A 26,895-nucleotide genomic window follows, 5' to 3' on the forward strand; every position below is an offset into this window, starting at 1 on the left:
AAAACATTCAACTCTGCCTCCTGACTATTTGACGTTCTTCAGATGTGAATATCGAGTTGAAATGAAAAGGTCCATGATTCTTCCCTTGAAGCCACCCACATCCATTCAGTCAACCCTTTCTGCCTATCAAGACCCATGCTCCCAATTGAAATGGCCAAATAGCTTTGTGTCCACTCAATTAAACAAATATCACCAAGCAATAAAACAACTGTCATTTTTGTATTTTCTATTCATTAAAGGAAATCAAGCCACCTGTCTCTGTGCACATATGTGCCCGTGACAACACAACATCATGGCTGACGACACACTATTAATAAAAGGGGAAAAAGCTATCTCCCTCTGTGTGCATATGCTTCCGTGGCAACACAACACGATGACTACACACAAGCACACAGCAGCTATATTGTAACTGCAATTGTGATACACTTAGTTATGGGGTCAGCAGTATCTGATAAATATGACACTTAATCTCTGCCAAGCTAGCCAACTAAGTCTGTTGCCTCACGTGAGAGTTGGATCGCAAGTTTGTAGTTCGACTAGACAACGTGAACCAATAACTGACTACCCGTAGAAATAACCCGCGCGCCTTTGGGTCTTGGGTCGGGCTACATGTACTTTTTCTTTTTCAGAGGTACTTTTTCTTTGCCCCGAAAGTAGTTCAGATGGTGATCCAGCAGCCAATAGGAGTCGGGGAGAAAGCAGTAGGATCCTAATCGTACAGTGGTTAAATAGCACTCGGAAATATAACCCCCCCCCCCCCAAGCAGTTGTGGTTTAAACTTCTTTCTTTAAGATGGACGAGGATAGAGGGAAAGCGAAGGATCAAATGAAGTTATGGAAAGTGGGCCGAAGCGATCAGGTTTGTCAATTTTTATACTTAGTTTGTGTTGTGCAGATCTGCTTAGAAATGGGTGAGAGATCATCCAGGGTTGGTTTCTGCCTCCTGGACTACTTAGCTATAATGCTAATGTTAGGTCGCTAGTTAGCTACACATTCACTGAACCATTGTACTGTTCAATTCCACAACCAAAGAATGCACATTTGTATTTGAATTGTCTTTTTTTGATCGTGCAAGAATTGTTGCCTACATCTAACGTTAGCCTATTACTACTAGCTAGCTTGGACTAACAGCTGGGCGTTACTAGCTGCTATACCCACAAAGTCAAACCCTGCCCATTTCTAACAAACCCATGCAGCTCGGGCTTTCTTGACATTTTGTAGAATAGAATTCCAAAATTAATCCCAAGGTTATCTAGGGTTTACTCTCATACACTTGTGACAATGTAATATGTTGACTTAACATAACTGCAGAGTAGCTATTTGTTTTGATTAGCTAACTAACGTCAACTACCTACCTAATGAAATGCCAAGAAGAAGTTGACTGCTTGTGTTTTAATTTGCTGGTTTACCGTGAAAACATTGCAAGATGAGAATGGAATAATCAGTGACACTTTGCAATAACTGTATGATTATGGACCTTGATTTGTTGGGATAAGAAAGGTAGCTAGGTCATTGTCTTGCCTATAGTTTAGCTTGGACTTTAGCCATGTCAAATCATGGTTATCTAATCATTGGTGCGCAGGAAGGGTAGACTTAATGGATCAACATTATGCAAGATTGTAAGTAAACAAGGCCTATATCACACATACCTAATGGGACCATTGAGTCTTGTGCCCAGGCTATTAAGTGTCAGGTGCACAAAGTATACCTGTACATTCCTAGTCTTAATGTGTGTGTAGTTATGTCTCCTGAGAACAAGTACATGAATTACGAGTGTAAGTGTAGCTGATGTGGAATCAGGGAAAGGACCTACTCTGTTACCAAAGGAAAATAGAGAAAGTAGGCCAAATGACTGTGAATAAAGTGTGTAGTGCAATGTCTTATGTATAACGTCTATGTCATTGCTTCCCCTTCAGAGGCCAGACAACCTGACCACTGGGGCTAGTCACCCGATAGGGGACAAGCTGAATATAATGACAGCGGGTCCCCGGGGGCCCCTCCTAGTGCAGGACACCCCGTTTATAGATGAGATGTCCCACTTCGACCGCGAGCGCATCCCAGAGAGGGTGGTACATGCCAAGGGAGGCGGTGGGTGTCCACCAATACATTTTAACAGACACTGGTTAGCTTTTATGCAATATACAGTGAGCTCCAAAAGCATTACATTCAACAAGTTTGTAACGTCACAAGCTTGATGTAATCGTGTGTGGGGGGAGGGGCCGACCATGTGCTGTCATTTCTAAACGGTTCACCCGATCTGGATGAGAATACTCTCAAATTAAGGCTGATAGTTATTGTATCATTTCAAATGCAAAGTGCTAGAGTACAGAGCCAAAGCAACAACAACAAATTGTCACTGTCTGAATTAGTTTGGAGCTCACTGTATTTGTCAGAAACTGTTTGAAGACAGGCTGAAATGACAGCGCTGGAAAGAGTCAGACGCTACTAGATTTGTTCTTAAAAGTGGACCCTCACAAAGTAATGGTATAGGGAAATACTTCCCCAGACATGCCTATCACATTGGAAATAAACATATCCATCCCCTGCACGTCTGAAGTTTGAAAAAGTGCACTTGGATGTTCCACAGCGCTACTAGCATAATATTCTGTGGACAGATGACACTACAGTTGCGTTGTTTGGAAGGAACACACAACACTATGTGTGGAGAAAAAAAGGCACAGCACACCAACATCAAAACCTCATCAAAACTGTAAAGTATGGTGGAGGGAGAATCATGGTTTGGGACTGCTTTGCTGCCTCAGGGCCTGGACGGCTTGCTATCATCGATGGAAAAAGGAATTCCCAAGTTTATCAAGACATTTTGCAGGAGAATGTTAGGCTATCTGTCCACCAATTGAAGCTCAACAGAAAAGTTGGGTGATGCAAAAGGAGAACGACCCAAAACACAGAAGTAAATCAACAACAGAATGGCTTCAACAGAAGAAAACATGCCTTCTGAAGTGGTCCAGTCTGAGTCCTGACCTCGACCCGATTGAGATGCTGAGGCATGTCCTCAAGAGAGCAGTTCACACCAGACATCAAGAATATTGCTGAACTCAAATAGTTTTGCAAAGAGGAATGGTCCAAAATTCCTCCTGACAGAAAACGTTTGGTTGAGGTTATTGCTGCCAAAGGAGGGTCAACCAGTTATTAAATCCAAGGGTTCACATACTTTTCCCACCCTGGACTGTGAATGTTTACACTGTGTGTTCAATAAAGACATGAAACTGTATAATTGTTTGTGTGTTATTAGTTTAAGCAGACTGTGTTTGTCTTGTTGTGAGCTAGATGAAGATCAGATCACATTTTATGACCAATTTATGCAGAAATCCAGGTATTTATAAAGGGTTCACATACTTTTTCTTTCCACTGTAGATGCAAGGAAGACGAAAGGGAACCTATACTCCTTACACCTTGCCTCCGAGATGAGCTTCCTGTTAACAACACGTATTACACAAAGGTACAGAAGTGCAACATCAATACTTTTTCTACTGCTGGGTGAACATTTAGTTGTCAAATATGCACAGCTGCAACTTTGGTTGACTTCGTTCAGGCCACAAATGTGCATGTGTCAGCATATGGTCTCACAAGGGATCTGAGGATCTCATCTCGGTACCTAATGGCAGTCAGGCTACCTCTGGCGAGCACATGGAGGGCTGTGCGGCCCCACAAAGAAATGCCACCCCACACCATGACTGACCCACCACCAAACCGGTCATGCTGGAGGATGTTGCAGGCAGCAGAATGTTCTCCATGGCGTCTCCAGACTCTGTCATGTCTGTCACATGTGCTCATGTGCTCAGTGTGAACCTGCTTTCATCTGTGAAGAGCACAGGGCGCCAGTGGCGAATTTGCCAATCTTGGTGTTCTCTGGCAAATGCCAAACGTCCTGCACGGTGTTGGGCTGTAAGCACAACCCCCACCTGTGGACGTCAGGCCCTCATACCACCCTCATGGAGTCTGTTTCTGACCGTTTGAGCAGACACATGCACATTTGTGGCCTGCTGGAGGTCATTTTGCAGGGCTCTGGCAGTGCACCTCCTTGCACAAAGGTGGAGGTAGCGGTCCTGCTGCTGGGTTGTTGCCCTCCTACGGCCTCCTCCACGTCTCCTGATGTACTGGCCTGTCTCCTGGTAGCGCCTCCATGCTCTGGACACTACACTGACAGACACAACAAACTTTTTTGCCACAGCTCGCATTGATGTGCCATCCTGGATGAGCTGCACTACCTGAGCCACTTGTGTGGGTTGTAGACTCCGTCTCATGCTACCACTAGAGTGAGAGCACCGCCAGCATTCAAAAGTGACCAAAACATCAGCCAGGAAGCATAGGAACTGAGAAGTGGTCTGTGGTCACCACCTGCAGAACCATTCCCTTTTTGGGGGTGTCTTACTAATTGTCTATAATTTCCACCTTTTGTCTATTCCATTTGCACAACAGCATGTGAAATTAATTGTCAATCAGTGTTGCTTCCTAAGTGGACAGTTTGATTTCACAGAAGTGTGATTGACTTGGAGTTACATTGTGTTGTTTAAGTGTTCCCTTTATTTTTTTGAGCAGTGTACATGATTCCATATGTGTTATTTAACCGTTTTGATGTCTTCACTGTTCTTCTACAATGTAGAAAATAGTAAAAAAATAAAGAAAAACCCTTGAATGAGTAGGTGTGTCCAAATTTTTTACTGCTACTATATACTCATTAACTGACCATTTTCTGCCTCTTCCTACACAGGAGCTTTTGGGTACTTTGAGGTGACACATGACATCTCTCGCTACTGCAAGGCCAAGGTGTTTGAGCATGTGGGCAAGACCACACCTATCGCCATTCGCTTCTCCACCGTGGGTAAGACATTAGCCTACATTACATTTTTTTTCTGGTATTTTGAGGCTGCTCACTCCGGTTTTTCTATAAAACTGCTACAAACACATTTACAGTTACTTTTGTTTCCTTAAGGACATGCAAAAAGAAACTATCAGATTTGCTAGCTACCAATTTGACCTCTGCCACTGTACAGGAAATGACTAAGAGCATGCTTGTCTGCAAGAGCAGTGTTTTAAGATATCTGAAGAATTCTGGACAGTCAGGTAGCCTAGCGGTTAAGCGCGTTGGGCCAATAACCAAAAGGTCGCTGTTTCAAATTCCGAGCCGACTAGGTGAAAAAGCTGTCAACGTACCCTTATTGCTCCTGTAAGTATAAAATGCAATTTATACACTAGATGACTGACAGAGGGGTGCTTTCTGAAGCCAACGCACCTCCATCTTGGCACTTCCCCACAATTGTAAAAAAAAATAAAAAATAAAAAAATTGGAAGCCATAGAAATGCATTTATTAATGTCTAAATTTGTTTTTGCCAAATTGATCTTTGACGTCATGGGGCTATTTTGCTTCCACTGGTCCTGGGGCTCTTGTTAAGGTCGACGTTATCATAAACTTTACCCAGTACAAGAATGTATAATGTAAGTAGGTGACGTAATGACGCCACGAAAAATACAGCGCTACACAGAACAAAAGCAGAAAAATATTAAGCCCACTCTTCCAACAAGTTCAAGTCCAGCAGTCATTTGAAAGAGTAAGAACATTTCAGTGAGAACTCAAAGGCAAAATCCATAAACGCCAAGATAATGGAATTTATTGCCCTTGACAATCAACCATGCCCTGTCGTGGATGATGTTGGCTTTTGCCGACTGGTCGAGCCCCGGTACGCACTATTTTTCAGATGTTGCCCTACCGGAGTTACACAATATTGTTGAAACTTGCCTCCATGAGAGTCACTGCTATTAGCTTCACGACTGACATTTGGGCCAGCAATGTCAGCCCCATGAACATTATGAGTCTGACAGCACAGAGGGTCAACGAGGATTTCGTACTGAGGAAAGCCATATTGCATGCTCAAGAATGTGCTGGTTCTCATACCGCTGCTGCCATTTCATTGGCATTTGAGAACATGTTTGAAACTTGCAAACATGAACACTCCTAGCTCCATTCGAAAAACTGACTTGAGAAAAAAACTCAACTGCGTCTGCAGCAGACGTGATATCCTGTCATGGCATTGAAACGCCCGCTCAACAAAACTGCCGACAGACCGTGGGGTTAAAACGTACAAAAGTACTCGGTTGTGAATAAGCGATTTGGTGGCATTCTCTCTGAGCCTCTACTGTGACGCCACCATGCTCAATGCTATGTACAAGGACCGCTACTTCGACGCAGACAAGAAACAGGGTTTAAGTAAAGTGTTAGACACAGCTGGACAAGATGGAAACGGACACCGTGACAGTACGCACCGAGGAAGAGGCCACAGACAGAGCTGAAGCTTCATTGCTTGACACGTATGATGAAATCCTGGTTGAGAATGAAATGACAGAACAAATGAACAATGAAACAGCACAGCAAGTAAGTGAAGGAAATAGGTTTTGTTTGTTTTACTGGTAATGTGTACATATGTAAATGCCAACAAACTTTTTTTTGTGTGTATAACCTTTATTTAACAAGACAAGTTAAGAACAAATTCCTATTTACAATGGCGGCCTACCTCGCCCTATGGGACCCCCAATCACGGCCGTATGTGATACAGCCTGGATTTGAACCAGGGACTGTAGTGACGCCTCTTTCACTAAAAACGGGGTGTGTGTGCTATTTAACTGTACTAGAATGCTTAAATGGCCGCTAAAATTGTAAATACCAGGGATCGGTATCGTGGTTTATTTTTTGCAAGGAAAATATCGGGTATCGGCCAAAGATGTCATATCGGTGCATCCCTAGTATACAGTCATTTTTGCTTGTGTTTATCAAGGGAGTCGATCATTTCAGACCCCACTTTACATCATCAATACACCATTGAATAAATACCAGAAAATACACAATGTCATATTTTTTTCTTCTGCAAATAGTGTATTGTGTTTTAAACTGGTTGGCCATGTGTGCTTCTTACCAACCTATTTTTGTCTCGAACTCATGTAGCTGGGGAATCGGGCTCAGCGGACACAGTGAGAGACCCACGTGGCTTTGCAGTCAAGTTCTACACCGACGAGGGCAACTGGGACCTTACTGGCAACAACACCCCCATATTCTTTATCAGGGATGCAATGCTGGCGAGTTCAGACGTGCGAGTCAAGATTGCACCTGGGTGTGTCTTGCCTAGATTTCAGTCTTTGACACATGACGTACAAGGAGTGGAATGTTAGCTGAACAGACTGGCAACCAGGCTAATACATTAGTTCATCTCCCCATATGATATTAAATACCATTGCCACATCTCTCTAACTTCTCTTTGTTTGTGCAGTTCCCATCCTTCATCCACTCTCAGAAGCGCAACCCCCAGACTCACCTGAAGGACCCAGACATGGTGTGGGACTTCTGGAGCCTGCGGCCTGAGTGTATGCATCAGGTACTGTATCTGCTCCTCTCTACTCGCCACCAAACCTGTACACGCACGATAGTTAGAATCAGAAAATGCATTGTATTTTCGGATTTCACCCCACACTAAACCAAATTCGAATAAGAACATGTCATTAACAACTTCAAAGCTGTGCCACTATATCTAGAAATGGTGGTTGCTGCATTAATTTAAATAAGTAGAAGAATTATATGATATTTTTAATAAAAAATAAAAAAAAATGTTTTTACTTATCACAATGGCTAAATTGCTTATGACGGAATATGTGCCTTTGTTTGTAATTTTGTCTTAATCTCTGTGAAGGTGTCCTTCCTGTTCAGTGACCGTGGTCTGCCCGACGGCTTCCGCCACATGAACGGCTACGGATCCCACACCTTCAAGCTGGTCAACGCCGAGCGTCAGCCCGTCTACTGCAAGTTCCACTACAAGGTCTGAGCACAGCGAAAAAATATAATCACATTTTATTGGTCACATACACATGCTTAGCAGATGTTAATGCGAGCGTAGCGAAATTCTTGTGCTTCTACTTCCGACAGTGCAGTAATATCTAACAATGTCACAACAACTACCTTATACACACACAAGTGTAAAGGACTGAATGAATGAATAAGAGTATGTACATATAAATATATGGATAAGAGATGGCCGAGCGGCGTAGGCATGGTGCAATAGATGGTATAAGGTACAGTGTGATATATAGATACATAGATATATATAGATATAGATATAGATATATAGATATATAGATATAGATATATAGATATATAGATATATAGATATATAGATATATATATATAGATATAGATAGATATAGATAGATATATATAGATATCTTTCTATATATATATATAGATATCTATCTATATATATATAGATATATATATATATATAGATATATATATATATATATATAGATATATATATAGATATCTATATATATATATATAGATATCTATATATATATATATATATAGATATCTATATATATATATATATAGATATCTATATATATATATATATATATAGATATCTATATATATATATATATAGATATATATATATATATATATATATATATAGATATCTATATAGATATCTATATATATATATATATATATAGATATCTATATAGATATCTATATAGATATATATATATATATATAGATATCTATATATATATATATATAGATATATATATATATAGATATCTATATATATATATATATATATATATATAGATATCTATATATATATATATATATATATATATATAGATATATATATATATATCTATATATATATAGATATATATATAGATAGATATCTATATATATAGATATATATATATAGATAGATATCTATATATATATAGATAGATATCTATATATATATATATATATATATATATATATATATATATATATATAGATATATGGCTATGGGGGTGTTCCCTCTGCTGTTTCCTGTAATCCACGATCATCTTATTTGTTTAATTGCCGTTGAGTGAGAGGTTGTTTTCCTGACACCACACTCAGAATGCCCTCTCCTCATCCCTGTAGGCTGTCTCGTCGTAGTTGGTAATCAAGCCCGCTACTGTTGTGTAGTCTGCAAATTGGATGATTGAGTTGGAGGCGTGCATGGCCACCTAGTAATGGGTGAACAGTGAGTACAGGAGGGGGCTGAGCACGCACACTTGTGGGGCCCCAGTGTTGAGGGTCAGCGAAGGAGATTTTGTTTCCTACCTTCAGCACCTGGGAGCGGCCCGTCAAAGTCCAGGACCCAGTTGCACAGGGTGGGGTTGAGACCCAGGGCCTCCAGCTTAATGATGAGCTTTGAGGGTACTATGGTATTGAATGCTGAGCTGTAGTCAATGAACAGCATTCTTACATAGGTTTTCCTCTTGTCCAGATGGGATAGGGCAGTGTGATGGTGATTGCATCGTCTGTGGACCAGTTGGGGCAGTATGCAAACTGAAGTGAGTCTAGGGTGGCAGGTAAGGTGGAGGTGATATGATCCTTGACTAGTCTCTCAAAGCACTTCATGATGACAGAAGTGAGTGCTATGGGGCGGTAGTCATTTCGTTAGCTTTGCCTTCTTGGGTACAGGAGCAATGGTGGCCATCTTGAAGCATGTGGGGACAGCAGACTGGGATAGGGAGTGATTGAATATGTGGGTAAACCCTCCAGCCAGCTGGTCTGCGCATGCTCTGAAGACGCGGCTAGGGAGGGTTAAGCCTTGCAAGGGTTAACGCGTTTAAATGTCTTACCTTGGCCATGGAGGAGGAGAGGGGGGCCCGCAGTCCTTGTTAGCGGGCCACAACGGTGGCACTGTATTATCCTCAAAAAAGATACTACAGGACTAGTGAAATGTACTACACTTAAATAGATATAGGAGTCGAATATACTTAATTAACTGAAGGATGCAAGAGTAATGGTGGGAAAACAAGTAAACCTAGTTCGAAAAATTGGGACGTGTGCATAGTAACCCATAGCATCATTCGCCTGCTCTCCTCTCAGACCAACCAGGGTATCAAGAACATGAAACCTGAGGATGCCGAGCGCCTGGCCTCCACCGACCCGGACTACGCCATTCGAGACCTTTACACCTCCATCGCCAACGGAAACTTCCCTTCCTGGTCATTCTACATCCAGGTCATGACCTTTGACCAAGCCGAGAAGTTCCAGTGGAACCCCTTTGACCTGACCAAGGTAGCATAGCGATACCATTTTAATTTAATCAATTATGTGGGGACCCTAACCCTTATAGTAGGTGCATTCCTTAACATTTGATCAATACTTTGTTGTTTTTTAAAGAATGTGACAGAAATACCGGAAATGTCTTAGTATTGTACTTTGTTAGCAATTTAAACACGATGTCTCCAAAAATATTCTGAGTATCCATACATTTGTAGTACTCTGACTTTTCCACCAGAGGGCGGACTTACTCCACATAACCTCTGAAAGTGGTCTGAGATCTGTCATGTTGTCATAGCATTTGTGAATTGTAGAATAACTGACTGATTGATTAGCTGCAATCTTTTCGGGATAATAATTAGATGAAAATACATGGTAGGGGTCATGCATGCATGCATGCATGCTTATTAAAAAAATTATCTTTGTCCTCCAAGAATGTCTAGGAACCTCTTGCACATCCATGTACCTCTTAGTTGGCCAGAGAAGTAGCAACACTTCTCTTTTTCCTTAGGTGTGGTCTCACAAGGAGTACCCCCTCATTCCGGTGGGGAGGTTGGTACTCAACAGAAACCCTGCCAACTACTTTGCTGAGATCGAGCAACTGGCCTTTGACCCCAGCAATATGCCCCCTGGCATCGAGCCCAGCCCCGACAAGATGCTGCAGGGGCGTCTGTTCTCCTACCCAGACACACACCGCCACCGGCTGGGCACCAACTACCTGCAGTTGCCCGTCAACTGCCCCTTCAGGACCCGTGTGGCTAACTACCAGCGAGACGGGCCCATGTGCATGTTCGACAACCAGGCTGGCACTCCCAACTACTTCCCCAACAGTTTCAGTGCTCCAGAGACCCAGCGACAGCACGTGGAGACCAGGTTTAAGGTGTCCCCAGATGTGGGCCGCTACAACAGCGCTGACGACGATAATGTCACACAGGTAATGTATCTATGTAGCGCACAATGGATTAGTTCACTGAGATGGGCGCGACTCAAACGGGTGTCTCGTGTGCCATTTAAAAAAATATATGTGTGTATATATATTTTTGCTACTGCTTGACAAAATAACATTTTGGTTGACCAACAGCCTATCGACCGAAACGATCGACCAGTCGACTAATTGGGGTCAGCCCTAGTTACATTAAAGTTAACCAAGGTTTTGGAAATACACTGGACAACATAATAAGCACAACACGTAAAGTGTTGGTCCCCTGTTTGATGAGCTGAAATAAAAGATCCCCGTCATTTTCTTCTTTCATCCTTGTTACTGATCATTTCTCCTTTGCCAAGATAATCCGTCCATGTGACAGGTGTGGCATATCAAGAAGCTGATTTAAACAGCATGATCATTACACAGATGCACCTTGTGGAAGGAACAATAAAAGGCCACTCTAAAATGTGCAGTTTTGTCACGAAACACAATGCCACAGATGTCTCAAGTTTTGAGGAAGCGTGCAATTGGCATGCTGACTGCAGGAATGTCCACTAGAACTCTGGCCAGAGAATTGAATGTTAATTTCTCTACCGTAAGTCTCCTCTCTGTTCATCTTTGCCTCGATCCTGACTAGTCTCCCAATACATTCAGGCCAAAGAGTTCAATCTTGGTTTCATCAGAGAAGATAATCTTGTTTCTCATGGCCTGAACGTTATTTTTGTTTTAAGTGAGGTTTACAAATTTTACAGGATTATTTGTTATCTGCATGTGGGTGGTTCATTAGGCTATTTTTAAGCTTTCTTGGCCAATGTTGGTTTTGGTTTTACTACTGGGGGGGGGAACTATTTGCGTTCAATATGGCAAGATAGATTTCTGTTTTGTTTCTGCTTAGGTGCCTTTTTGGCAAACTCCAAGTGGGCTGTTATGTGGCTTCTGTCTGGCCACTCTACCATAAAGGCCTGATTGGTGGAGTGCTGCAGAGATGGTTGTCCTTCTGGAAGGTACTCCCATCTCCACAGAGGAACTCTGGAGCTCTGTCAGAGTGACCATCGGGTTCTTGGTCACCTCCCTGACCAAGGCTCTTCTCCCCCGATTGCTCAGTTTGGCCAGGTGGCCAGCTTTAGGAAGAGTCTTGATGGATCCAAACTTTTTCCATTTAAGAATGATGGAGGCCACTGTGTTCTTGGATCTTCAATGCTGCAGAATTGTTTCGGTACCCTTCCCCAGCTCTGTGCCTCGACACAATCCTGTCTCGGAGCTCTACGGACAATTCCTTCAACCTCATGGCTTGTTTTTTTCTGTGACATGCTCTGTCAACTGTGGGATTTTTTTTTTTTATATAGACAGGTCCAAGATCTGTTTTTTTATTTTTTAGAAATGTAATAAACTTTGTCATTACAGGGTATTGCGTGTAGATTAATGGGGGGGGGGAAGTGTATTTTAAAGGCTGTAATGTAAGAACATTTGGGAAAAGGAAAGTGGTGTGAATACTTTCCGAATATGGAAAAATACAGCAATACAGCAACCAAGTTGTGTTTTTTTTTGTTTTTTTTGTCTGGGACAACCCTAGATCAGTCAGATGCAAGCCAGTGATCCGCAATGTTATCTCGGCTTCAAGGAAGAAAGACAATTTCTAAGAGGCACATAAAACATACTTTTCACTCACCCCAACATTTTACGAGGCTTGTGTTTTGATGCGCTGTCAGGCAATGTGTTTTAGAAAAAGGCTTGCCACTTAATGTAGTCCACAAAAAAAGTTTGTGGATCTGGACTTTATTACCCATCATACTGGAGCAAAGAGCATTCCAGCTCTGGCTCTTCCAGGATGTGTAGTTTGGGGCCATATCCTGGCCCTGCTGGTCAAGCCTGGCACATCAAAAGGGGCTCCTTCTGGCCACTGGGGTCAAACAGGGTTCCTGGTCGCGAGAGGTTGATAGGCTCCTCTCCAGTAGAGAGGGTTGCACTGATGTGACCTGAGGGTGAATTCATACACATAGAGATCTGTGTGCACTGCCAGGCACAATGATGATACACTCTATATATATATATATATATATATATATATATATATATATATATATATATATATATATAACTCTTAAGTCTCCTTTTTTATTTTTTATTTAGCGATACTACTTTGTTTTTGTGTTCAAATGCTTATAAAGGCTTTGTAATTTATACATTTTAAAAATCCTTAACTGTAATGCTTATAAATGATTACAAATAATGAAATATTTATTGATAGTTTAATTGTTTATTAATGCGCGTGTGTGACCAGTTGCTTGACCTTGTGTGTATTGCAGGTGCGTACCTTCTTCACTGAGGTGCTGAATGAGGAGGAGCGCCGGAGGCTCTGTCAGAACATGGCTGGGGCCCTGAAGGGGGCCCAGGTCTTCATCCAGAAACGCTGGGTGAGTTCTCATCGTTGTGATTAAGTCACCACTTTCATCATCATTGGGCTCAGCAATCATGTCATTTCTATCCTCGTGTTTTTTTTAACCATTACTATTCTAATCAAACTCCTCCACCACACTGTCATCAGAAAGTATTCACACCCCTTGACTTTTTACACATTTTGTTGTTACAAAGTGGGATTTACGATTTGATTTAATCGTCTTTTTTTTGTCAACTGTCTACACAAAAGTCTGTGGAAGAAAAAATATATATTTGTAAACAAATAATATATATATATATATATACATACATACACACACACACACACACACACACAGTGGGGAGAGCAAGTATTTGATACACTGCCGATTTTGCAGGTTTTCCTACTTACAAAGCATGTAGAGGTCTAATTTTTATCATAGGTACACTTCAACTGTGAGAGACGGAATCTAAAACAAAAATCCAGAAAATCACATTGTATGATTTTTAAGTAATTCATTTTCATTTTATTGCATGACATAAGTATTTGATCACCTACCAACCAGTAAGAATTCCGGCTCTCACAGACCTGTTAGTTTTTCTTTAAGAAGCCCTCCTGTTCTCCACTCATTACCTGTATTAACTGCACCTGTTTGAACTCGTTACCTGTATAAAAGACACCTGTCCACACACTCAATCAAACAGACTCCAACCTCTCCACAATGGCCAAGACCAGAGAGCTGTGTAAGGACATCAGGGATAAAATTGTAGACCTGGGATTTATGTCAACTGTATCCCAGCCACCCAGGAACATTCACTGTCTTCTTTGTACTGTGTGCAACTCCAGTGTAGATTTGGCCTTGTTTTAGGTTATTGTCCTGCTGAAAGGTGAATTCATCTCCCAGTGTCTGGTGGAAAGCAGACTGAACCAGGTTTTCCTCTAGGATTTTTATTCTTTAGACTTCCATTTCACTCTAAGTAAGATTAGTGTTGTTGAGTAACTACAATGTTGTTGATCCATCCTTAGTTATCTCCTATCACAGCCAGTAAACTCTAACTGTTTTAAAGTCACCATTGGCCTCATGGTGAAATCCCTGTGCGGGTTTCCTCCTTCTCTGTCAACCGAGTTAGGAAGGATGCCTGTAAATTTGTAGTGACTGGGTGTATTGATACACCATCCAAAGTGTCATACACCATGCTCAAAGGGATATTCAATGTCTGTTTTTTTTTTTGTTTTTTTATCTACCAATTAGGTGCCCTTTGCGAGGCATTGGAAAACCTCCCTGGTCTTTGTGGTTGAATCTGTTTGAAATTCACTGCTCGACTGAGGGACCTTACAGATAGTTTTTTGTGTGGGGTACAGAGATGAGGTAGTCGTTAAACAATATTATTGCACAGTGAGTCCATGCAACTTGTGACTTGTTAAACACATTTTTACTCCTGAACTTGTTTAGGCTTGCCATAACAAACAGGTTGAATTACTTATTGACTCAAAACATTTCAGCTTTTCATTTTTTATTATTTAGAAAAACATTTAATTTTGACATTATGGGGTATTGTGTGTAGGCCAGTGGGATTAAAAACATTTTTTATTTTTTTAATTCAGGCTGTATAACACAACAATGTGGAACAAGTCAAGGGGTGTGAATACTTTCTGAAGGCACTGTGTATTTCCCAGGCATCATCTTCCTCACTACCACGAAGGTCATCTTTGCAATGCAATATTGTATAATGTATCTATTTTACTGCCATCGCTATCAACACATCTAACCGTCTCTCCCTGCTCTTGCGCCCTGTTTTTCCAGATTCAGAACCTGATGGCTGTGCATGCAGACTATGGGAACGGGGTTCAGGCCCTACTCAACAACACTGAGCCCACAAAGGTAAGTCCATTCATTCTTGTCAACGAAACACAAAAGCTTATGTCATTTTAAAAGGGTATTTGCCTATTTCAATCAAAGTATAGTTTAAATAGGAAAAGCACTTGCATATCTGAGACGGCTCGTTGCAGAGGCGTGGGAATAATTGGCTGGAAATATTTGAACGAAAGATCCAAGTATAGTCAAATCATTTTAGGGTAATTGCCGAGCCTTGGTGAAAATCAAAAGTTGCACACATGAACTAAATAGTGTACTTGTATTTTTTTTCAACATGTAGAACATTTTTTTTCTTTTTTTCTTATTCCTTTACATTTAGTATATATTTGTGTTGTAACTGTTTCTCTCAGGACCCTTCATAAACAAGATTGTGTTTTACTTGTTTATATCCACAAATCTAGTCAAATGGAATTAATAGAGGTTTAGCATTGAGCTCTAACTTATTTTTGTCTTTCTCCCTGTGTCTCCTTCCCTCCTCTCTACCAGGACACTGTGAGAGTGTACACTCGTGGCGGTGCCTCTGCCGTCGCTGCCTCCTCCAAGATGTGATGCCTTAACTTCCACCTGGGGGGGGTAGTTCTTCCTGTTGCACTTGCCATCCGCTATAGAAGATCTTACTACAGGCTGTCAGTAAATACTATAGCAAATCAAATGGCAAACTATCATGATTGTTTTTGTAATTCCTCAGGCTACTTGCTGCACAGATGACGAGAGACAGCAATTGCTGTCAGTTCTTACATGTAGTTTCCTGTCCATTTTTCCTAAGTTCACACAGAAATGTATATGGTCAGACTGCAGCCCTATGGGAGAAGATCTGTCCCCAAATCAGTCAAATACACTGACGCTATCTGAAAAGACATTCCTTTATTCAGTTGTTTATATTATAGTTTTCATTCCATTGTCATTATAGTGTCATCTTTTTTTTCCCAATGACTTATTGTTTGTGTATCCATGCCTCGTATGCCCTGATAGTTAGCTTAATAAACAGGTATGCTTTAGCTAGCCTATATGCAAAATATCCCCGAAATATGGCATTTATCCTAGTTAAACAAACCACCAATGTTTTCAAATAAGATTCATAATTATTTTATAGTATTTGGCTGTTTAAACTTCTGAGTTCTCTTAACATTTTTCAGTGCTTATGCCTACACCATATTTCTCGGTTATATTAGAAAAGGTTTCAGGCCATCGATTAGTGCGATTCACTAAATGTTTTCTGTATATTAGTGTAGACGCTCTGTACCAGAATGAATCACTGAAGAGATGTCGTTTGAGTTAGAGCTGGGGAATTAACAACCACCACTGTTTCCTGGGGAGGAAACTTAGTCGTTATCTCTTCTCGCAAGCCTCCAGACTCGATTCCTATGTTGCGCCTTATCACTGTTAGTGTTTCTATGTTCGGTAGCGTTCCCACTCATATCGCCTGTCTGAAGAGAAGTGTTTGTTGTATAAATGTAAAATTGTGAACTTTTTTTAAACCACAAAATGAGATTGTAATAAATCAAAAGGTAATGCTGAATGTGTGGTTTTGGCGTGTCTGGTTTAAAGCAGGCTGATCTTAACTCCAGGGTATGCAGGCTTTTGTTATAGCCCGGGACTACACCTGATTCTACTTTTCGAACCATTGATTAGTTGAGGTGTGTTACTGGGCTGGAATAAAAGCCTGCACACCCTGTTGGTCTCTAGGACCAGGATTGAAAAACCCTAGTGCTTTGTAAATACATAATACATTGAGCATTTTGTTGGTGTTGTCATCTGTGATGCAGTTCAAAACTGTGAATGATGGCGGGTCCTTTGGAGGGCCCAGCATTTCAACAAGACATTCAGCTCCATTAGAAGATTTACATATGCAAACAGGCACGGGAGAGTGGTTAAGACTAAAGTAAGCATACCAGACACTCAACAGACAGAGCTACGGGTAAACACTTTGACAATGACTGATTTCAACTGTACAAAACATTCAAGCCAGGTTCACACTTAGTTCCCATCAATTCATTTTCAACTGTATGCCTAAATTGTCTGAATAGTAAGTAGGTAGCAATATTTTATTTTCTCAGTGTAACCAGTTGATAATATTTTATAGGTCATGTGGGGGAATGAGTTGGCTTTGTTGTATATTTCCCCCACTTTGCTTTATAATGTACTTGGTTACACTGTGTCAATGAATCATAACATCTCAATTGCCATGGTACCAGACTTTATTTTTCAAATTATGTAAAAAAAAAATATATATATAAAAAAACTCTGCCTGTTTGAGCTTGGCTAGCCTAACGTAGCAGGAGTAAAAGAAGAGCTTGCCTTCCATCTGGCTTAATACACCAATAGAAATGTCCCGACCCTGTAACCCAGGTCTGTCTAGCACTCCATGCTGACTCAAGCAAACACTCATTTGAAAAGAATGTAAGTATTTTGAACTCTGTCCTACAGTGCCCTTCGGAAAGTATTCAGACCATTTGACTTTTTCCACATTGTGTTAGGTTAAAGCCATATTCTAAAATGTATTAAATGTTTCTCATGAATCTGCACACAATACCCCATAATGACAAAGCAAAGGCAGGATTTTAGACATGTTTCCTAATTATTATTTGTTTTAACTGATCACATTCACATAAGTATTCAGACCCTTTACTCAGCACTTTGTTGAAGCACATTGGGCAGCGATAACAGCCTCGAGTCTTGGGTATGGCGCTACAAGCTTGGCACACCTGTATTTGGGGAGCTTCTCCCGTTCTTCTCTGCAGATCCTTTCAAGCTCTGTCAGGATGGATGGGGAGCGTTAATTTAACCTCAGACTTTCTGCTGCTGAGAGTGGTGGTTCCAAACTTCTTCCACTTAAGAATGTTGGAGGCCACTGTGTTCTTGGGGACCATCAATGAATGCTGCATAATTATTTTTTCTACCCTTCCCCAGATCTGTGCCTCGACACAATCCTGTCTCGGAGCTCTACGGACAGTTCCTTCAATCTCGTGGCTTGGTTTTTGCTCTGACATGCACTGTCAACTGTGGGACCTTACATAGAAAGGGTGTTTGCCTTTCCAAATCATGTCCAATCAATTGAATTTACGACAGGTGGAGTCCATGTAGAAACATCTTAAGGATGATCAATGAAAACAGGATGCACCTGAGCTCAATTTCAAGTCTCAATGCTACGGGTCTGAATACTTAAATTTAACAAATTCTAAAAACCTGTATTCTCTTTGCCAATATGGGGTATTGTGTGTAAACCACAACGCAGAGTACCTGCACATTTGTGGCCTGCTGGAAGTCATTTTGCAGGGCTCTCGCAGTGCTACTCCTTGCACAAAGGCGGAGGTAGCGGTCCTGCTGCTGGGTTGTTGCCCTCCTACGGCCTCCTCCACGTCTCCTGATGTACTGGCCTGTCTCCTGGTAGCGCCTCCATGCTCTGGACACTACGCTGACAGACACAGAAAACCTTCTTGCCACAGCTCGCATTGATGTGCCATCCTGGATGAGCTGCACTACCTGAGCCACTTGTGTGGGTTGTAGACTCCGTCTCATGCTACCACTAGAGTGAGAGCACCGCCAGCATTCCAAAGTGACCAAAACATCAGCCAGGAAGCATAGGAACTGAGAAGTGGTCTGTGGTCACCACCTGCAGAATCACTCCTTTATTGGGGGTGTCTTGCTAATTGCTTATAATTTCCACCTTTTGTCTATTCCATTTGCACAACAGCATGTGAAATTTATTGTCAATCAGTGTTGCTTCCTAAGTGGAAAGTTTGATTTCACAGAAGTGTGATTGACTTGGAGTTACATTGTGTTGTTTAAGTGTTCCCTTAATTTTTTTGAGCAGTGTTTATTAGATATTGCAGTCGGTGCTGGTATCTTAGGGGACCCACAGTGCATAATTGAATGTGTTGAGATTAATTTTGTTTATGTAAAAAATAAAAATAATAATAATAATATTATACAAGAAAAAAGGTAGATTTTACTTTTTTAAATTAATTTACACACATACGCGAGTATACGCACGGAATATATAATGTCTCCAGAAATTGAAAAGGTATTGAAGACGTTGAAATCTGCTCTAGAAATAAATGGGGGTAAGGAGTGGGAAAAGCGATGTGACAAGATGTATGGCGAATGGATTGAGGAGGGCTGTATTGTCTCTCCCACTGTGCTCCCTGTAGAGGTTGAGCCGGGGCGCATCATAGACTTACTGAGACGAAAAATGTATAAGGCAAGTACTGAATGGAAACGGGGGAGAACCAAGCAAAGGAAAGACAAGAGACGCGATGGAAAAGGCTAAACTAAAAGAGAGAATTGGATTGGCAATGTTGGAGAAATTGTGGAAAATGTGTAAGAGTCCACACCACTCACACCCACCCCAGGGCGATTATACCCCCAACTACCCACAGCCACTGAGCCTCCACCCTATGAAGGGCCGAAGATGATGGCTCTGGTATTGGATGTAAACGCAATTGTCAAATATAACAAAAGACCAGAAGGGCACCATGACCAGATTTGGGTCCCGTTGGCTCAAGACCGAAAGAGCGAAATTGATGGGGCATCCCGCGCATTGCGGGATGGAGTGGCGGAGCTAAGCAGGATCCGGGGAGGAGATAGAGGAAGTGTGGGTGATCTGTGCAGTATGGAAGAAAGTTGTGCAAGTGGATACAAGGGGCGTGCAGAAATGGACAAAGAGAGTGGACATAATAGAGGTCAGTTATGGACAGAAGACAGCTTGACACAGACACGAGAGAAAGAGAGAGAACGAAAGAGAGAATGGGAAGAGTTACAGACAAAGGCACGAAAAGAAGAGGAGGAACTGAGGCGCATAAAACAGACTCTAGATATAATGGAAGAAGAACATAGAAGGAAGGAGGAAGGGAGAGGACAGCAAAGGGGAACTGGTGGGGGTGGGGGCCACATCATACAACTGGGCCTTTGTAGCCAAGAGGTGGAAGAACAAGAGAAGCCTCAGGGGGAGGCAACCTACTATATCAATGGTGGATTTAAAGGGGATCTATGTGATGCCCAAGCAGGACCAGCTCATAATACTCGCAGTAAGGCTATGGGCGGGTACAAGGGAAATATGATGAAATATGATTCACCACCCAGACACGATTTGACCAGTATCGGAACAGAATGTAGGCTGCTATCCGGAGAAAATACCCCACTCAGCCCAGACCTCAACTAATGAGGACCCTGGTATTGGAACAGGAGGAGACAATACCTCTCTACATGAAGAAAGCTAGAATACTATGGAGGCAAGCTTGGAATGCTGAGCCAGAAAAGACTGCAATGATGTTCTTGGACTAGTGTTTGAAGGGCCTGCCCGAACATGTGCGCACTGAATGTGAAAAAGTAGTGGGAATCACGGCCCAAAATGTCATGGAGTTCACTAAAATTGCCCAACACCATGTGGAGAGATACAGAGAAGGCAAGAGAAAGGAGGAAGAGGAAATGAAACAACTACAAAAGAAGGTATTGAAGAAACAACTACAAGAGGAAAAGCCTGCCAGACAGATGCCTCTCACCAGCACATCACAACCCCCAGTGGCTGACACACACACCGGTGATGCAGTAGCAGCCGTGGTGCAGTCTACAGCAGGTCTGATGGCACCACAAAGGAATGCATATGGAGGAACTGGGTGGGCAGAACCATGGCCTCAGAGAGCTCCAGGCAGGGGCGGACTTGATCTGACCTGTTACAACTGTGGGGGGCAGGGACACTGGGCTAGAGAATGTGATCAGCCTTATAATGAAGGTTATACAATGGATCCCAGACCACGAGCCCCACCTAGGGGCAGGGGGTACAGCTCGGGTTACGGACCACAAAGGGGGAGGGGACAATGGGGAGCACCAAGAGGTAGAGGAGGATGGCAGGGACAGAGAGGGGGAGGAAGGGTATATGCTGTACCTTACCAACAAACACAAGCATCAGGCCCAGGCAACATGGGACCTACCCCACTTCCCAACGCAGACCTCATTCCCAGCATGTCATGGTTGGGTGAGAACCAGGGACCATATCAAGGCCCCGGTCCATACCAATGAAGCCCCAAGACCCCAAAGAACACCAGTGCCACAATATACACATTTCCACCCAACAAAGAACCTATTGTTAAATGCTTAATTGGAGGTAAAGAACAGTACATGTTAATTGATACCGGTTGTACCTGGTCTTCTGTTCAAACATACTATCCACTCACTAATAAGACGCAAACTTTCTCGGGGGTTTCGGGAACAATTATTAGAAAGCCATTTACTGTCCCACTGGATGTCTACTGGGATGAACAAAAAGTTACACATCAATTCCTATACAATCCAGAGTGTTCCACAGGACTGATGGGAAGAGACCTACTCTCCAAACTAGGCTGCAGCATATACTGTAATGGAACAGGAATGCACGCAACGATTTGATGCCAATCCTTATGATGGAAAAGTTTTCAGACCCACCCAGGATGCTATACCTAGGAGACGCACAAGAAGATTTAGATAACGAAACCTACATCTACTGGTTAAAACTGTTGGATAGTGATCCTGACACCCCAAGGGTGTGTCGTACGTTCCAACAGTGGAAACCATGGATACAAACTCTGAATGCCTATTACCCACCGGATGACCCCCCCCCCACATGTTACAATGAACTACTCTATGGACAAGGATGAAATATACGACGAGGCATGGTTTGAAGACATGGTTGACAGACGCCCTACGGTGCACAGCAATCACTTATACGTTCTCAAGGAGGGAGTGGCCACCAACTGTGTAATGATGGATGGTGACGTGGATCTCTGTGACAACTGGTTTACAATGGATTCAGACTCGGCCCCACATGTTACGCTGATGGTTGGGTTCGGATATGAAGCTCGTTCTCTTGGTCCTGCAATCAAACTGGCTGAGACCCTGACATGGACTAAAATTAATATCTCTAACGTGTCCACGGCCCAAATGGGGGAAACCCAGGTATGGAGAATAAGGATCAACGTAGAGGACACCTCGATCCCTGAAGTGGTACGACGGGCTCGTTTCCATGGGAGAGAAATGACCGATCATCCAGACACTGATAACATGCTCTCAAGGATTTCTGAAAAGCTGTGGACCTCCAGAAGATTTGGGACTGGTGGATGTGGAGCCTATTAAAATCCAGGTTAGGACAGATACTACTGCCCACCTTCCTGTCTACAGGCCTCAATACCCTTTGAGTGAAGAGAAGGTGAGAGGAATTGAACCTACTATTGCTGGGTTACAGAATAGTAGTGTGCTGTTCCACACTACGTCACCTTGGAATACACCCATTTTACCGGTTAAAAAAGGAAGTACGGGTAAGTGGAGGATGGTTCAAGATTTCAGGCCCATAAATGATGTTACAATTCCAGACGTGAGACCTGTCCCCGATCCTTACCTGGCACTGCAGAACATCTCTCCAACCCAGGACTGGTTCTCTGTTATTGATCTGGCTAATGCCTTCTTCTGTATCCCACTCCATGAAGACTCACAGCCTTTGTTTGCTTTCACCTATCAAAATCAATGTCTTACTTACTCCAGAATGCCAATGGGATATCGGGACTTCCCCGGAATTTTCAATTCTATCCTAAAGGAGCACCTGGAAGAACTCACCTTGCCAGAAGGGGTCCCCCTTCTCCAATACGTTGATGATCTGTTGTTGGCCGCATCAACTTCAGAGACCTGTCTACAGGCAACTGAACTCCTTCTCAAACATGTGGCCGATAAGGGATACAAAGTGAAACGTGAAAAAGTTCAAAGCTGTAGAAGAACCGTTCAGTTTCTGGGAAGAGTACTCTCTGGAAGAGGTCAGGCTGTGTCAGCCTGATCAGCCCAGAGGACTTCTATCCTGGAGCACCCAAAGCCCACAACTGTACAACATCTCTTGTCATTTCTTGGACTCACTGGGTATAGCAGAACTCATGTACCAGAATACTGCTTGAAAGTTCAACCACTCAGGGCCATACTCCGGGAGGCAGGTAACAGGAACCTAACAGCCAAGCTCACTTGGACCATAGAAGCAGAAGCGGTTTTCATTGCACTGAAACAAACCCTTGCCCAAGCTGAGGCTCTGTCCCTGCCTGATTACACCATCCCGTTTAGGTTGGATGTTTCCGAACAGGATGGGTATGTTCATTCCATCCTTTATCAGAAACAAAAGGGGGAGAGAAGAGTGTTACATTACCTACAGTGCACAATTGGACAACATTGAATGTGGCCAAACTGATTGTGCAAGACACATTGCTGCCCTGTCAAAGGCAATTGGTAAAACTGCTCATATCGTTATGAGACATCCTCTGGAAATCAACACAGATCATGGAGTGACCGCCTTTATTGGCTCTAAACTGTTCACCCTATCGAGCAAAAGGAAATCAAATATCACAACAATGATAACAGCCAGACACATCACCTATGTGACAGAGGTGACCAACATGACTGATGGAATGGGGAACGGGGAATCACACATTTGTGAGGACAGGGCAGCAAAAGTAAAGGTCAGAATGGACCTACAGAATGTCCCATTGGAAGGAACAGCAGAGACCCTGTTTACGGACGGCTGTTGTTACAGGTCACAGACACCAGGAGAAGGTAACATAGCATCCTATGCAGTGGTGAAGCAAGAAGGAATGGCAGGAACATACGAAGTGGTAGAAGCAAAGAAATTGGACCCATCTGAGGCCTCAGCCCAGTTGGCCGAACTCAGAGCACTAAGGAGAGCATTGGAACTGAGCAAAGGAAAAAGAGTGAACATCTACACAGACTCTGCATATGCCCGCGGCATTGCACACATTGATGGCCCACAATGGATGAGGGGCTATCTGACTAGCTCGAATGAACCCATAAAGCACAAACAAGAGGTACAGAGATTAATTGAATCAATCCAACTACCGACAAGTGTGGCCATCATGAAATGTAAAGGACACAGCAAGGAAAACACAAAGATCAGGGAAGGAAATGACGTGGCAGATCAAGTGGCGAAGGAGGCAGGTGGTTATACTACCCAACAGATGATACAACGGACTGAAGAGACCCAAGATGAATTAACCATAGATACTGTGAGACAGTTACAGGAGGCAGCAGATGTGTATGAACAAACTGTGGAAAAGACATGGAGCCAGAAGAGATCACCAAGGAATCTGGAGATCACACAATGGGAAAACGGTGGCCCCCATTAAGCTGCTCAGGTCAATGATACGGGAGGAACACAACAAAGCACATGGGGGTTGGAAGAGCGTGGCAAAGGCCCTGGAAATTGTGTGGTGGCATCCACACATGCAAGACATGACAAGAGAAGTGTCAGAAAGCTGTGAAATCTGCAAAGGTTACAACAACAAGGTTGCACTGGCAGCAGTGATTGGGAGTTTTCCCATACCAGATGCACTCTTTCAAGATGTATGCATTGACTTCCCGGACATGGGACAAGACAACCGAGTTGAAGGGAAAAGATACCTGTTAGTGATGGTGGATAGGTTCACCAGATGGGTGGAAGCCATTCCAACTGCAAGAGAGGATGCTAAGGCAGTCAAGTGGCTAAGGAGGGATCTCATTCCAAGATTTGGGGTCCCTCGAATGATCCGATCCGACAATGGGTCCCACTTCAAGAACGAACACCTGAAGGAGGTCGAGCAGGCATTGGGGATCACCCATAAGTTTGGGTCGGTATATCGGCCCCAATCTCAGGGCCTCGTAGAGAGAGCCAACCAGACTCTGAAACGAAAAATGGCCAAAATAATGGCAGGAACGAAGCTAAAATGGGTAGACGCGTTACCTCTGGCTTTAAGGAGAAAAAGTGGATCACCCCTGTCCGGGCCACGCTCGGAAAGAGGAGACGTCCTCCCTCTGACTGCAGGGTGGTTACGTATCATTGCACCGGTTGTAAAAACTTCTACAAGGACCTGTTCACCAACAATATCCCCGGTCACAGGCTTATCCAGCGTGTCTACGGTGAAGACAAGAAGAGAAGGATAGGACGGTGTGTCAATGAAAGACGGTGGCTCTCGTGATCCTGACCCGGCCTGGCAACGGTGACACTGTTCAACATTTGCCTGAACGTAGATCGAGACGAAAAGCACTGCATATACCATTTCGTATACATGCATTGAGTACAGACCGGTGATAGTATACCTTTAGCATCCCAAGCACGGGTAAAGATGTCTTTCAGTCAAAAGGAGTATGTGTTCACCCACACAATGAACAAGGTCAGTGAAGCACATCAGCCTACCATGTTCAATATTGACTTGCAAGGGCTCATACCCTTTGGAGACTGCACTCTGTTCATCATTGACAACATGACAGTTACCGCATACAAGCAAGGCACCTTGGACAAAATACCAGTCAAGTTCACTGTCCTCAATGACAACAAGACAAGGATCCTGACTAATGATCCATCTAAACTTTCATCCCAGTGGAACGTTGACATTAACGGTGGCTCCTCTATCAAGATAGCTGGCACGGACACAGTGCCTTTCAATCGAGCCCTATCTGTCTATGATGACGACAACAGGCAGGCTCCCATCAATGTCTTAGCCTTCATGATGTCAAACAGTCTCTGGGCCTCGGACAGAGCGAAAGGAGCTTTAGACGTTCTGGTCGCTTCTACCCGAGGGGAGTTTCAATTCATATGCGGCCTGTGTTCGGCGAAAGGCTTTGTCAGCATTACCAGGGGACCCAGTGGAATAGCATCATTTTCTTTCCCCCAGTGTGCAGACAGCTACGTGTGCATACCTTCCCATCAACTCAGCACTGACAAGGACTATGATGCTCTCAGAAATGTCCTAGCTCTTGGGCGATCTGCCTCCCTTGACGACCTTGGAATTCTCCACAGAGTCACTCAGGAGATGGCAATGGCAACCCTGCGAGCCTTCAAGACCTCGACTGTACATCTTTCCCTTGTAGACACACGTATGGGGGGGGCACTGTCATCCCATATGCTGTGATGAAATACGTCACCGCACTGTACCAGACCATGAGTGAGTACGCGGACAACATTGCCATTGTAGACGAAAATAGGCCTCACATCAAAGTCTTGATCCAGAGCCCCTCTGAAAACATAGGTGAAATCACTGGGCATCTCTCAATCACCATACTCTATGGAACAACACTCTGGGACATATACACAAAACTCATCCATGGGCTGAGGCTTGCAGAGGGATGTGAGGAAGAAGACATTGACAGTCTTGCTACTGTCACACAGTTAAGCACCGAGGTGTTGATCAGGAGAACCCAGTTGAAGTTTATGTGGAATAACCATATGTCTTTAAGGGATTGGTATAACTTTTACTATGGGGCAACATGTATGGGTTAACAACAAGTGCGTGATATGTGCAGGAGGACTATGTTATACAGTAATGTTTCACAAATATATTGAATAAAGGCAAAAGACACCATTGATTTGGTTTATTCATGTAAAGAAAAAGTACACTCTAGCTGTAACATTGTATAATAGCTTACAGAGTATGTTATGAAAAGAGTTCACTATTCATATCCATAGCCTTGTGCTGAGAATATCGAACCCTCTTGTGTCCTTCGATCCTACTCCATCCTTGTCATTGTCTCCCCTCACGTTAGGGGGAAGGTCGTGGCACAAAAGTTACATTCCTAGCCCCTCTCATGTAGTCAATCAACTCTCCTATGGTGGAGAAGTGTAGATTGGTCCCACA

At 43.0% G+C, this 26,895-nt stretch overlaps 1 protein-coding gene and 1 pseudogene across 2 annotated transcripts; both read left to right on the top strand.

Moving 5' to 3' along the window:
* Window positions 1–753: 753 nt before the first annotated feature.
* On the top strand, window positions 754–16,784 carry LOC129839473 (catalase-like). 2 transcript variants are annotated; one of them, XM_055906954.1, is made up of 11 exons: window positions 754–858; window positions 1,916–2,087; window positions 4,732–4,842; window positions 6,959–7,089; window positions 7,281–7,385; window positions 7,698–7,823; window positions 9,911–10,102; window positions 10,599–11,021; window positions 13,319–13,426; window positions 15,194–15,271; window positions 15,752–16,784. In XM_055906954.1, the coding sequence occupies exons 1-11, from the start codon at window positions 793–795 to the stop codon at window positions 15,812–15,814; spliced, it is 1,575 nt and encodes a 524-aa protein (XP_055762929.1). In that variant the 5' UTR covers window positions 754–792; the 3' UTR covers window positions 15,815–16,784. The 2 variants fall into 2 exon arrangements, with proteins under 2 accessions (XP_055762929.1, XP_055762928.1); XM_055906953.1 differs by lacking the exons at window positions 754–858; window positions 1,916–2,087; window positions 4,732–4,842 and having other exon boundaries at window positions 5,303–7,124.
* Window positions 16,785–21,871: 5,087 nt separating this feature from the next.
* Window positions 21,872–24,411, top strand: LOC129839610 (uncharacterized; annotated as a pseudogene).
* The last annotated feature ends 2,484 nt before the right edge of the window (window positions 24,412–26,895 follow it).

This window comes from Salvelinus fontinalis, chromosome 40, assembly GCF_029448725.1.
Source record: "Salvelinus fontinalis isolate EN_2023a chromosome 40, ASM2944872v1, whole genome shotgun sequence".
In the NCBI taxonomy this organism is placed as follows: Eukaryota; Metazoa; Chordata; class Actinopteri; order Salmoniformes; family Salmonidae; genus Salvelinus; species Salvelinus fontinalis.